This window comes from Chrysemys picta, chromosome 20 (genome assembly GCF_011386835.1).
Source record: "Chrysemys picta bellii isolate R12L10 chromosome 20, ASM1138683v2, whole genome shotgun sequence".
Taxonomy (NCBI): domain Eukaryota; kingdom Metazoa; phylum Chordata; order Testudines; family Emydidae; genus Chrysemys; species Chrysemys picta.
The window spans coordinates 24,312,225-24,324,980 of NC_088810.1; the positions used below are offsets into that span (position 1 = coordinate 24,312,225).

General features: G+C 59.2%; 1 protein-coding gene across 7 annotated transcripts in view; it reads right to left on the reverse strand.

The window, feature by feature from the left end:
* TPM3 (tropomyosin 3) overlaps positions 1-10,752 on the reverse strand; it is a 32,904-nt gene extending 22,152 nt beyond the window's left edge. For 5 of the 7 annotated variants that reach the window (XM_008171935.4, XM_024108574.3, XM_008171936.4 and 2 more), the window contains exons 1-2: positions 10,459-10,691; positions 8,895-9,020 (exon numbers count right to left, since the gene is read on the reverse strand). In XM_008171935.4, coding sequence (XP_008170157.2) covers positions 8,895-9,020; positions 10,459-10,572 — 240 coding nt within the window. In that variant the 5' untranslated portion in view covers positions 10,573-10,691. Of the gene's footprint in view, positions 1-8,894; positions 9,021-10,458 lie in introns of all 7 variants that reach the window. The other 2 variants (XM_065574616.1, XM_065574615.1) reach the window with 1 other exon arrangement.
* Positions 10,753-12,756: the final 2,004 nt, after the last annotated feature.

Genomic DNA, 12,756 nt, shown 5'->3' on the forward strand with positions numbered 1-12,756 from the left:
AGTCTGAGTTACACCCCAAAGTTACACCCCCAAAGCCCCAGCGACCCCCCCAGTCTGAGTTACACCCCAAAGTTACACCCCCAAAGCCCCAGCGACCTCTGACCCCCACAGTCTGAGTTACACCCCAAAGTTACACCCCCAGCGACCTCCGACACCCCCAGCCTGAGTTACACCCCAAAGTTACACCCCCAGCGACCTCCGACACCCCCAGTCTGAGTTACACCCCAAAGTTACACCCCCAGCGACCTCCGACCCCCCCAGTCTGAGTTACACCCCAAAGTTACACCCCCAAAGCCCCAGCGACCTCCGACCCCCCAGTCTGAGTTACACCCCAAAGTTACACCCCCAAAGCCCCAGCGACCTCCGACCCCCCCAGTCTGAGTTACACCCCAAAGTTACACCCCCAAAGCCCCAGCGACCTCCGACCCCCCCAGCCTGAGTTACACCCCAAAGTTACACCCCCAAAGCCCCAGCGACCTCCGACCCCCCCAGTCTGAGTTACACCCCAAAGTTACACCCCCAAAGCCCCAGCGACCCCCCCAGTCTGAGTTACACCCCAAAGTCACAACAGCCCCCCAGTCTGTTACACCCCTGCACCCCAAAGCCCCCCCCCCGAAATCCCACCCCATGGACCCCAACGTCTGCGGTTCGCTCCCCGAGCCCCACAACACCCCGCACGCTTACGAGCGGCAAGGTCAGGACCCCTGCGAAGGCCACAAACACCCCGATGAACCCTCCCCAAAGTCCCAGTCTTACAACCTTCCCGCGACCCCCCAAATCCCAGACACCCCGTGTAGGTCACAACAATCTGCTGATAATAGAGCTAGGACCCGCGCACTGACAAGCGGCAAACAGCCGTCGCCCCTGCACGCCTGTCGGGCTGCCACCTGCCCAGGCTTTCCCAGTATCCTCCCCTTTCGTGGGGAGCTGTCCTGAGAAATCTGTCAGGGTGCTCAGCCCAGGCTGCCAGCTGGCCAATGTCACGGGCTTCGCAGCAGCCTGTACATCCCAGTTCTTTGTACCTCAAAGGTGGCAGCCCTATGCCCAGGAGTCACCGGTCCATCCCCACAGACCCCGAGCCCAGGAGACCATGTACATATATGGCCATGAAGACTATAATTCATGATCTTCACCTCCCAGAACAACAGCACAAGCCTTCGCGGGTGCAGCTAGACATTCCACTCAGCTGAGATCACCCCACACATGGCTCCCTCCTCTCCCATTTCCCCCCCAGCATGACAGCATTCCTCAGGCTCTGGGCAGCATTTTGTCCAGGTTCTTTAAAAGTAACTGGGTTAATACTCAGTAGCACATTTTTCATTTTGAAATATCTTTAGCTTTAGGGAGAGGTGCCTGATGAGCTGCCTGGAAATCTACTGCCTTTATTCTGGGCCTCTGCCCCTAACCTAGAAGGACTCCCCGCCCCAGCCCAGATTTTCTGCTGGGCACAGTAGAGAGCGGGGCTATCAGGGAACGAGTTACAGCTCCCTGACACTGCCCATCCCCACCACTAGATGTAGGTTACAGCACCCTTGGGGTTGCACTAAACTGTGCCAGATGATTGTGGACCCCAAAGGACCATATGCCAGCTGGGGATTACTGAAGTGCATTGTACACTCCCCCGTCTGCCCTTCTCTGTCCCCAGCGCGCCCCCTATGCTAGGTGCAGCGGGGAAGGAAGAATCGGAGATTACAAGCAGGCAGGAAGCAAAATAGGTGCTTAGCAAGGTCAAGAATCTGTCCCCCTTCTTCACAGAGGGAGAAGAGAGTTCAGACTCCTTGACCCATTCAGTCCTTGGCCTCTTTTGGAGGCTGCCAACCTGTGTGGCAGTTAGCGCTGTCTGTGACAACAGGGGAAACATGTCCACTATGAAATGGGCTGAGGTGCCCACCCCATTTCACCCAGGCTCCCGAGCAGCCATTACATTGGGTCTGAGTTATGAGGCCAGCTCCCACAATTGCAGTGCAAGTCTCATGCCGTTTGGTGTTTTCCATAAAGCCCCGACTCCCAGTGTCATGTGATTAGATGGGACTCTCAGCTTTCACTGTTTCTAGCCCTTGGGTTTGGAGAAACGTTTGCCAATGTGAATCCCCCAGCCAGACTCTAATCTGAAGGCAAATAAAAAGAGCTCGGAATAGATCACTTTCACTATCCCATGGCTTTTACGCCAACCTTCTGATTTTTGAGGCTTGATTAATTATTTTTGAATACTTGGTGTTGGCAAGATTCTCAGCAGCCCAGTGAAGCTATGACAACTTACAGTAGATGAGAATCTGACCATGGTCACTTAGGACCTGGGCTGCACGGAAGGCTCCATAGCACATAACCACTCCCTTGAGACGGCTTCTTCCCCTTCCAGGGTTACATTTTTTCACAGTAACTCACTGGTACCAGTGGGTCCTGTGCTTTAAAGTGCTGCAGGGTTTTCCCCATAGACATACCTGGAAGACCACTAGTTGTAGCTAGCTCTGAATACTCCCCCCACACCTCTAGCCTTGTGTGCTAGGCAATGCAGAACGGTTTCAACAGCTTTCCTGTGCTGTGAATTTGGCAGAGTCCCAGGAGAGCTTGCTGAGTTGCTGCTTATTTGCAGCCTAACTGAAGTTCACTTTTGTTTTTACTCATGATGATAACTCCTGTTACGCACAATTTGCACGATAGGTTTCAGAGTAGCAGCCGCAAAAAGAAGAACAGGAGTACTTGTGGCACCTTAGAGACTAACAAATTTATTAGAGCATAAGCTTTCGTGGACTACAGCCCACTTCTTCGGATGCATATCCGAAGAAGTGGGCTGTAGTCCACGAAAGCTTATGCTCTAATACATTTGTTAGTCTCTAAGGCTTGGTCTACACTAAACCCCCAAATTGAACTAAGGTACGCAACTTCAGCTACGTGAATAACGTAGCTGAAGTCGACGTACCTTAGTTCGAACTTACCGCGGTCCAGACCCGGCAGGCAGGCTCCCCCGTTGACTCTGCGTACTCCTCGCGGCGAGCAGGATTACCGGAGTCGACGGGGAGCACTTCTGAGTTCGATTTATCGCGTCCAGACAAGACGCGATAAATCGAACCCAGAAGTTCGATTGCCTGCCGCCGAACCAGCGCGGTAAGTATAGACAAGCCCTAAGGTGCCACAAGTACTCCTGTTCTTCAATTTGCATGATTGCACTGTTCCTGTAGAGCTTTACAACAGAAACACAATTTGCACTTCAGCTCCAGCCAGTCTGCCACTGCAAGTGCTGCATGATTGCCGCTAGCAAAGGGCCGCACATCTTTTCCGTGGCACTATTTCTGTTCCCCTGACAGTGTGCTATGACCGTCTCATGAAGTCACACGTTGTAGCCTTCCCTCATGTGTGTGGAAGCTTTGGCACGGGTTCAAGAAGCCATGCTCCGCCCCTGCTGCGGCCAGAGCAGCCACGGTTCAGACATGCTTGCCACACACAGTGTCAGGCTGGCAGGAGCGGTGCCAGGGTTTTTGCCGCCCTAGGCAGCAGCGCTCCTCCTCAGAGCATTCGGCGGCAGGGGTCCTTCCGCTCTGCATCTTCAGGGCGCTTCGACGGTGGGTCCTGGAGCGAGTGAAGGACCCGCCGCTGAAACGCCCCGAAGACGCAGAGCAGAAGGACCCCCTGCCGCCGAATTGCTGCCCCCCCAAATCCTGCCGCCCTAGGCGACCACCTAGGGTCGCCTAGTGGAAGCACCAGCCCTGCAGGCTGGGAAGTGTGAAATACACCTGACTCCCCAGCCAAGGCCCGCTCGCCACACAAAGCTGCACTGGTGTGATTTCACAACGATTTAGGTATCTGTGTGTGGACTGTCTTCAGTCGATTACAACCCAGCTGATACTGGTTCAGCTCACACTGGGACATGTACAGGTGCAAGCAAAGCCACTGCAACCAGCTTTAAACCGATACGAGTGTGTCTACACAGAGGTTTAACTATACTGGTTTTCAATCTGATTTAAATTAATCCGGTGCAACCTCAGTGTGTAGATGGACTCGAGGGAAAGTGCCCTTTTTTCTGATGAGTAAAACTAACAGGCAGTTTTGTCCTTAGCTGTACTTTGCATGGTCCAAGTCCTGAGCTCTTTCCTCCATCCATACTCAGAGAAAATCCCCACTGACTCAATGGAGAGATTTGCCTGCGTAAGGACGCCCAGATTTGAATTTACTGTGTGTGGTGAGACCAAGCCCCTGAGAACCTGGAGAGCCCAGAAAACTATAGCAAGAGGGACTGGAAAGAGGAGCTGGGGGAAAGTGGAAAGAAAGAGGGCGAGATGGAGAGGAAAGAAAACCCCAGAACCCACTGGCCAGAGAGGCCTCGTCTTTATTGCTTAAGGCCCCAATTCAGAAAGGTCCTTAAGCATGAGCCAGACTTTAAGCACAGACGTAGTACGCTGGGATTACTCACATCCCTAAGTACCTTGCTGACCCGGGGCTGAAAGGAGGAAGCCCTGAGCAAAGCCACAGGGGTTGAAGAAACATCTCCGGCCAGGCTGCGGCTGGTGTGGAGACAAAGTGTTCCTGTTTGCACACCCATTGCACCAGCACTATGGCTCTGCAGCGTGCCCTTCCTCAAGGGCTTTACCAACCGTCTAGGCTGCACTTTAATAACTGGCTCTCCAGACTGGCCTTTAGAGCCGGGGGCTCTGAGATCACCCTGCCTTCTTTGTCCTGTATCTCCCGGCAGCGCCTGATTGACCAGCAGGGCTTTGCACTGAAAGGTGCATATTCCTAACTCGCACTGTCCTGGGGAACCCAGCTGCACCTCCGGGCTGCACCCACGGCTGAGTAACTATCAGGGGACTCGTTTCTGGTTCCCATCGGCAGGGGACACTTTCTCCTCCTGGTTTCAACTCGGGCATTCTCCCATGGGTCATCACGTTCCCACCATGGGCGGCGGGCGAGTGAAAGGTGGTGAAAGCTCCTTCATCCCTCAAATCCCTGTGGATGATGAATCTGAACAGCTTATCCTCTTCTAATTCCATGCAGCAGCTGCGCGGGACTCTGACGGCCCTTAGCCCCATGATTGATGGGAGGACGATGGCGCTGAGCGAAACCCTATGCCACTCGTGCCATTGTTTTCCTGGAAACCGCGGCCAACAATAGCAGTGCTTCCACCCTGCCCCTGCCCAGGCCGACGATGCCGTTTCTGTTTCCACAGCACAGGGGACACAAGGATTCCTAAGGTCACGGGCAGGTTGCAGCTGGCCTGAATCCTGGGCACAGGTCTCGGAGCCGTACAGCCCACATCTGTCCCCCGTTGTCTTGGCTTTCAAACTACAGGTTCTCTCTCTACCCCCGTCAACGGCAACAGCATCCTCAGTGCCACTTCCTCGCACCACGGCTGTGCAGGAGTCTTCTCCTCTGCAGCTCAGCTCACCTGAGAGCCGCCTGAGCGCTACCTCCCTGCATCCCCCCGGCCCATCAACTCTCCCCCTGGAATACGCCGCACCCCAGCCTGCCGGCCCCCGGCCTCGCACTGCTTCCTCTCTAACTCTGCCTGCGCAGAACTCCCCAGCCTGGGTTGCGGGGAAGCTGCTCCCCCACAGGGAGCTGTATTAGGCTCGCACGGGAGCAGGAGGGAGGGACTCCAGCCCCTGATGATGATCGTGATCCCTGCACCGGATGTTGCTGCGACGGTAGGCCCAGATTCACTCCCGAGCCAGCGCTCGGAGCAGGAGTTCAGGGGAGGCGGTTGCACCTTCTCTGTTCAGGGGCTGCTGGAGCCGGGTTCCAACAGCCCCTATGGGCCATTGCAGAGGCAGAGTCTCGCTGGGGCACAGGAACATCCAAACCACGGCCTTTCCCGCCCCGGACAGGCCCTCCATCTTCCCCGGGCCTGCCCCAGAATCCCTTGCACCTGGGCCTCCTGCCCAGGGGATGCAGACTGGGCAGTGCATCCTGCACTGTTTCCTGGGAGGGTCTTTCTGCCCCTTTTCATCCATGCCCAGGGCGTGGAGCACAACAGCAGGTTTCCGCCCTGCTTTCCTGGCTGCTCTGTGAAAGCGGCGAGATGTGCACACACCATGGCCGGCTGCACAGCTCTGATCCTGGCTAAGAGGCTGTGTAGCGGCAGGGGCCGGAAGAACCCAGCAGCTGAAAATATCCTTATCTCTCCCATTGCTCATTGTGGTCAGCCTGTGCGGTCTGTGACTCCACATTGTCACAGCTCTGCAACTGCTTTCCCTGCCATGCCGCAGGGCTGCCCTGGGAGCCACTGACCAGCACTGGGAGCCGGGGACATCCCTTCCTGCGGCTGAGTTTGACTGTGCACTGCACCACCACGCACTCACACACACAGGTACACCCACTGACTCTGTGTGCACACTGCACACCCTCTCACACCTGTGCACACTGCACACCCACTGCACAGCCCTGTGCACACCTTGCACGCTGCATACCCTCTCACACCTGTGCACACTGCACACCCACTGCACAGCCCTGTGCACACCTTGCACGCTGCATACCCTCTCACACCTGTGCACACTGCACACACACTGCACAGCCCTGTGCACACCTTGCACGCTGCACACCCTCTCACACCTGTGCACACTGCACACACACTGCACAGCCCTGTGCACACCTTGCACGCTGCACACCCTCTCACACCTGTGCATACTGCACACTCACTGCACAGCCCTGCGCACACCCTCTCACACCTGTGCACACTGCACACCCACTGCACAGCCCTGTGCACACCTTGCACGCTGCACAGCCTCTCACATCAGTGCACACTGCACACCCATTCATGCCGTGTGCACGCCGTACACCCACCGTCACGTTGGCACGGCAGAGTCTCTTCAAAGGGGATTTTCCTGCTGGTGAGAGGTGCCCTGGCAGAGGCCCTTTATCCACAGGAGAAGGGCACCCTGGGCACAGGGCGAGCTTCCCCACACCCGGGCTCCCACCTGCACGTCTCAGCCCTGCCACCTCTATCGGTGAGAGGGGAGTTCAGGCTCCAAGCCCCATCCAATCCTTGGCCTCTGCTGAGACCTACAAGAAGGGGGGCAGTCAACTGCAGGGTGCATCCCTGTCTGCTAGGACCTGGACTGAGACTAGGGGCCCCTGAATGACCCGCAGCCCCCAGCATACTGGGCTGGATCCGGACTGGTGACCTGGAGGTGACGCTAACCCTAATCCGAACTCAGACCGGAGTCCGCTTTCTCTCGCGCACACAGGGGTGCTGATCAGCCCTGGCCACGCTTTCTCCGTTCTCCGGTGATGATTTGTGCTTGAGGGCTGGGGATAAGCACCCTTATTCCTAGAGCCAGACAGCCCAGCCTCCGGGCAGGAGCAAATCCCGGGCAGGGTGTCATCTCTGTGCCGTCAGCCTTCCCTGCCATCTGTCGCCTCTCTGATTATCACCGTCAAGTGCTTTAATTGAGCAGAGACCAGCGGAGAGAGACGCGCGAGCACACACACACAGCACCATTCACTGCTGCTCCTGCCCCTTCTCTTCGCTCTCCCTCTCCCCGGGGTGGTGCTGCCTCCAGTCCTTTGTCTGGCTCATTCTGCCCTCTAGAGCCTTCCTCGCGCTCCAGCTGGGAATGAACCCAAGCCCAGGTCCCCGGGCACGAGCCCTCGGGCAGCTGCATGGGGTCTGTCTCGGGTGGCTGAGGCCTGGCCTGCCCTGGGGTTTGCTCCTGTTCCAGCCCTGGTACAGCTGCGTGGGCACAGATCCCTGGTGTAGACAGGATGAAACCCCTTTAAAGCAAGATCTGCACCAGGGCAGGGTAGGCCGGTTTCCCGGAGGTGGAAACAGAAGCTGTGCTTGTCGGCCCCGGCCCCGGCCCCAGCCCCATGGCCGAAGCTCCCAGTGCCGGCAAGGCCTGTAATGGGGGAGGGTGACTAATTCCTCTCGCTCCACCCCGGGGTGGCCATGGGTAAAATCCCATCTGCATGAACAAAGCAGCCCAAAGCAGCACCCTGCCCCCCAGGGGCATGCCAGGCCCTGGAGGGGCAGCGCTGGGCTAGCTCATCTCATGTGTCAGCCTGAAACCCAAGCGCTGCTTGAATAGACAGGTATGTGGGCAGCCTATTAATACCGCCTGCGTAAGCCCGGCGCTCGCATGCCGCTGACGCACTGACCCAGTGACAGGTTTCTGTCCGACCCATTATGGGGGCAACACCTGGCTCCTGCCTGGGGAAATCCTTGGATGGCATCAAGCTACTGTAGCGGTTCTGATGCGTCCCCCCCAGCGCACCCTAGCCTTCAGCATGTTACGGGGAAGGGAGACGCAGCCAGCGTGCCCCTGTGCCTACCAGAACTGCCCCTCGGCAGCTGGGTGTTAGATAGAGAAGCCCTGAGGCTGCTCTAAGTTATGCTAGGGACCAAGGTGGTCCCCAGGCAGCCCCAGGACTGGGGGAGCATACAGCTGGAGTAATGCCACCTTTGCCCCCTTCACATCAGCCCTGTGATGAGCACAACTCAGCCAGCTGGGAGGCTCCGGCCCAGTGACCCCAGTGGTGTAAGAGAGACGGATCTGACCTCCGGTGCCCAGCCCTGGGGCTCCCTCTCGCCCCAAAGAGCTGCTTGCTGAGGCAGGGGCTCCAGGCACCGCTTCGGTTGATGCTGGTTAGTTTCTTCTCTATAGAAACAGGAACAGAAGGTAAAACAGGATGGCCGGACAGAGCCCAAGCCCGGGCTGTGGGAGGTGTGGTTTGCTCTTTATGACAGCAGCTCTGCTGCCTGAGGAGTTCAAGTTAGAGCAGCTGTTTTACAGGCTGCGGGGGACAGAGAGGGAGTGTGTGTGTGTCTGTGTGTGTGACCTGTTCCTGGTGTGACTGTGTATGTGTTCTGTGTGTCACCATGCACGGCGGTGTCACTGTGTGCGTGTGCATCATTGTGCGTGTGCCCCCAGGCAGGCGGTGGGGCCTGGCGCTGCCATACGTACGTCTGCTGCCTTCTTCTCAGCCAGCTCCAGCTTCTCCTGGGCATCTTTCAGGGCCTCGGAGTATTTGTCCAGCTCGTCCTCCGTCCCCTTCAGCTTCTTCTGCATGGCCGCCAGCTCATCCTCCAGCTACCAACAGCAAGAGGCGTCAGGTTACAGCTGGCGTCTGGGAGCTGCTGCCCACCCAGCGACCCCACCCGTGCCCTCTGGGACGCTGAGCACCCCAGCAGGGATCCCTAAAGGAGGCCAAGCCCTCTGGTTTGCTGGGATACCCCTGGCTTGCCCAGTTTATGCCCAGCGCTGGCCTTAGGCACAAGCAGACACTGCCCCCCATCTCCTCCCCGGTGATCCAGATCTGCAGTTCGTGGGCAGTGGGGGCAGTGGGGGTGGGGGTCGGTTGCATACGGGCATGAAGGGCCTGACTCTCAGCTCAGTGAGGCCAGTGGGGCTCCATTGACCCGGGTGCCGTCGCTCCTGGTTTGTAGCGGGGCAAGCGAGGGGAGAATCGGGCCCCAAGTGGAAAGTTTCTTCTGCCCGGTGAGTGGGGAGCTGCACGGGGCCGACCTGTGCTGCTGGTGGCCCCGGTTTAATGGCTCCTGTAGAACTGCCCTCCGGAGTCGTCTCCCTGGTGCGCTGCTGGATGTCAGGGCCCAGGTTCTGCTAAATCCCAAACCCACCTCCCATCCCTCCCGCTGCGACTCGGGACTCCACAGCTGAGCTGGTGCGGCATCGCTTCCCGGGGAAGGCCAGGCTCAGCTGGGCGGTGTGTGAAAGGCCTAGAGGACTGGAGCAGGCTTCAGCACTGGGCACACGACTGGTGTTCGTGTGACCCACACTCTCTGGGGGTGGGTTTGTGAGTGTGGTATTTACGGGGGGAGTGGGTGTGTTCAGGACACACAATCTGTGTGTGTGTATGCTGTATATTGGGCACGGAAGCAGGTGGTGGTACACACACCACGTACCACATTCTTCCCTCAGGTACGTTCCGAGTGCCCGCCTGGACTCCAGCACCGTGCGTGGCAGTGCATGAACCTGTGAGTCCCAGTGCATCTGGCTGCGAGCTGGCATGTGGGTGTTTGCCTGGCTGACTGGCTGTGTCGTAGGTATGGATGAGTGTGTCTGGACCAGCGTCTGCGTGTGCCCAGGCGTCCGGGAGGTGATGGGCATTCCCAGTTTGTGGACCTGTCCCCTCCCAGGTCTGCTGCACCCCCCGGGGCTCGCGGCAGCGCCACTTGTACCCTCAGACTCGACTCCTGCATGTCTGTGCCCAGGGCTGGAGGAGCCGAGGGCAGGTCCCCTGAGGGACGCCGACACGCAGCAGTCCTGCTCTGGAGATACGGGACGAGCCCATCCCAGGCGGAGCAATAGGAGCTTCCCCAGCGTTGTTGTGAGTCTCCCCAAAGGGAAGCCGCTGGGCTCCTGGGGGCAGCTGCCTGTCCCTGGGGTAAGTGCCGCTCTCCGGCATGAGGGGGGCCAGAGGCTACTAGGTCTCTGGCCGGGGCAGGAGTCTGCCCCCAACCCCGGGGAGAGGGCTGGGTTAGGGACAGCGCCTGCCTCTCTTTCCCACCTGTTTGCTCCTCTCCTCCGCCTGCTTCTGCTCAGCCTCTGCTTGCTCAGCCCGGTCCAAGGCGTTCTCCTTGTCCAACTTCAGCATCTGCATCTTCTTCTTGATGGCCTCCATCTTCACCTGCGGGGCTGGGGCGCCTCTGGCTGGCGGGGACTAGCAGCAAGGTGGGGATGAGTCGGGCTGGGGCTGCCGAGTGCCTGGCCCCCTCCCCGGCCGAGGGTTTTATCAATACGCCCCTGACAGCTGGCTCGGGGCCTTTGCCTTTCTTGGGCTGAGCCGCCTCCTCTCGCTCCCGAAATGTCTGTCCACAGGGCCCCATTGTCTGGGGAGCGCGGGGGTGGGGGGATGCCTGCTCAGTGACTTCATGGACAGGGCCATATTTGGGCCCCCGTGGGACAGCTGGGAGATGGTTATAAAAAGCACCGGCAGCTCTGTGGGCTGGGGGTGATGGGGGGAGATCCCCTGCTCTTCCGAGAGTCACAGATCCCAAGGCCAGAGGCTACCCCAGGCCAGATACCTGCCCCCCCCCCCAACTCCTAGGGCAAATCTTCGGAAAACAGCCAATCCGGAGTCCAAACACGGCCGTGATGGAGAGTCTCCCCCTGCCCCCCCAGGGGGTAACGCCCTTCGCTGACGCTGTCCGACATTGGGTTCAGCCTTCGTGTGTCCAGGGTCAACTGCCAGCCCTGGGACTGTGTCAGACCTTTGGCAGCTAGACTGAAGGGCCCGTTGTCTCTGATCTGTTCCCTGTATTGGTACTTGGTGCCGGGCGGGCTCATGATTCCCTCCCCAGGGAGAGCCGCTGCGTGAACACGGACCCTTCTGGCCCTCTCGACAGGCAGCAGAGCCTATGGGTCTGAACAGAAGACTGGGAGCCAGGACTGGGAGGGGAGGCTAGTGGTTAGAGCAGGGGGGGCTGGGAGCCAGGACACCTGGGTTCTATTCCCAGCTCTGGATTGGAGTCTAATGGTTAGAGGAGGGAGGGAGGGAGCCAGGACTCCTGGGTTCTGTTCCTGAACAAGTGTCTCATTCTGTGGCCTTAGGTGAGTCCCTTCCCCTCTCTGAGCTGACCCTGGCCGGCTTTCCAGGGGATTCGCCCATTGCCAGATAAAGCCCTTTGCAGACGGACGCACCACGGGGCCCTCTCATGCACCCTCAGTGGGGCTGCACCGCACTCACCCCACTATTCCCGTCCCACTGGGGGGAGCCAGCCACTCCACAAGCTTTATAGCGGGATGGGGCAAAGGGGCCCGGTCCTGCTCCTTTCGGCACCAGTGGGGACATTCCTGGGGGGGCTGCAGGGGAAAAGGGCAGGGAGCCTTGTAGCGAAGTCTGCAGCTGGCGAGACTTGCTGCCCACGGGTTCTCCCCGGTTCTGCGGGCAGCGCAGCTCCCACGCGGAGCCTCCACGGGGCTTGAGCCAAAGCCTGCGGGGACGACTCCGGCTGACCTGAGCGGGCTTCGGCTGAGTCCCGGGAGCAGGCGCCCCTCCGCGTGGCCCTGCCCGCTCAGGCCTGACATTAGCAGTGGCCCCTGGGCATGGCCGAGGTGTTGACCTCCCCAAGATCAAAGGAGGGGGAACAACCCCACTGAGAGAGCTGGGCTTAGCCGCAGCGCCAGGCTCCCTAATTGCTATGGAATTGTCTGGCACCAGAGTGTGTGTGTGTGTGTGTGTGTGTGTGTGTGTGTGTGTGTGTGTGTGTGTGTGTGTGTGTGTGTGTGTGTGTGTGTGTGTGACCGACTGGGAAGCAGCTCCCGTGGCCTCCACATGATGGGGAGGGAGGGGGCTGGACCCACTCACGGCACCTGCCCCGGGGCACAGGTGTGGCCTGCAGCTGCTGCCAGGGCCCAGGGGAGGGCAGCCCGTGAGACAGGTGTGCAGGGCACTGCAAGGGCCTGGAGATGCTCTACGGGGGCACAGGAATGGCACCCCCAGGCTGACCGGCTGAGCCACTGGGGGCTCCGTGCCCTGCAGTCTGATGGGGAGGAACGGGTGTCCAGGGACGCTGCCCATGGTCTGCCAGGCCCAGGCCCCACCTCCCATCAGGCGGTGCGCTGACCTTGGGGGGCAGAGGGCAGCCTGTGCCCTGAGCAGGAAACGCCCTCTCTCGGTCATGCTGCTCCTGCTGCACTTTGCTGCCCGCCCGCCCGTTCTGCACCACCCCATGCCCCTGCGGGACGGATAGGGGCAGGGATGTCTGAGACCCGGGGTCTGTGAGGAACCTCGGCCCCTGTGTTTTATCCACATTCCTGGAGGATTTGCAGTGTCCCACCCCCAGGCCTTGGCCCAAAGCACCTT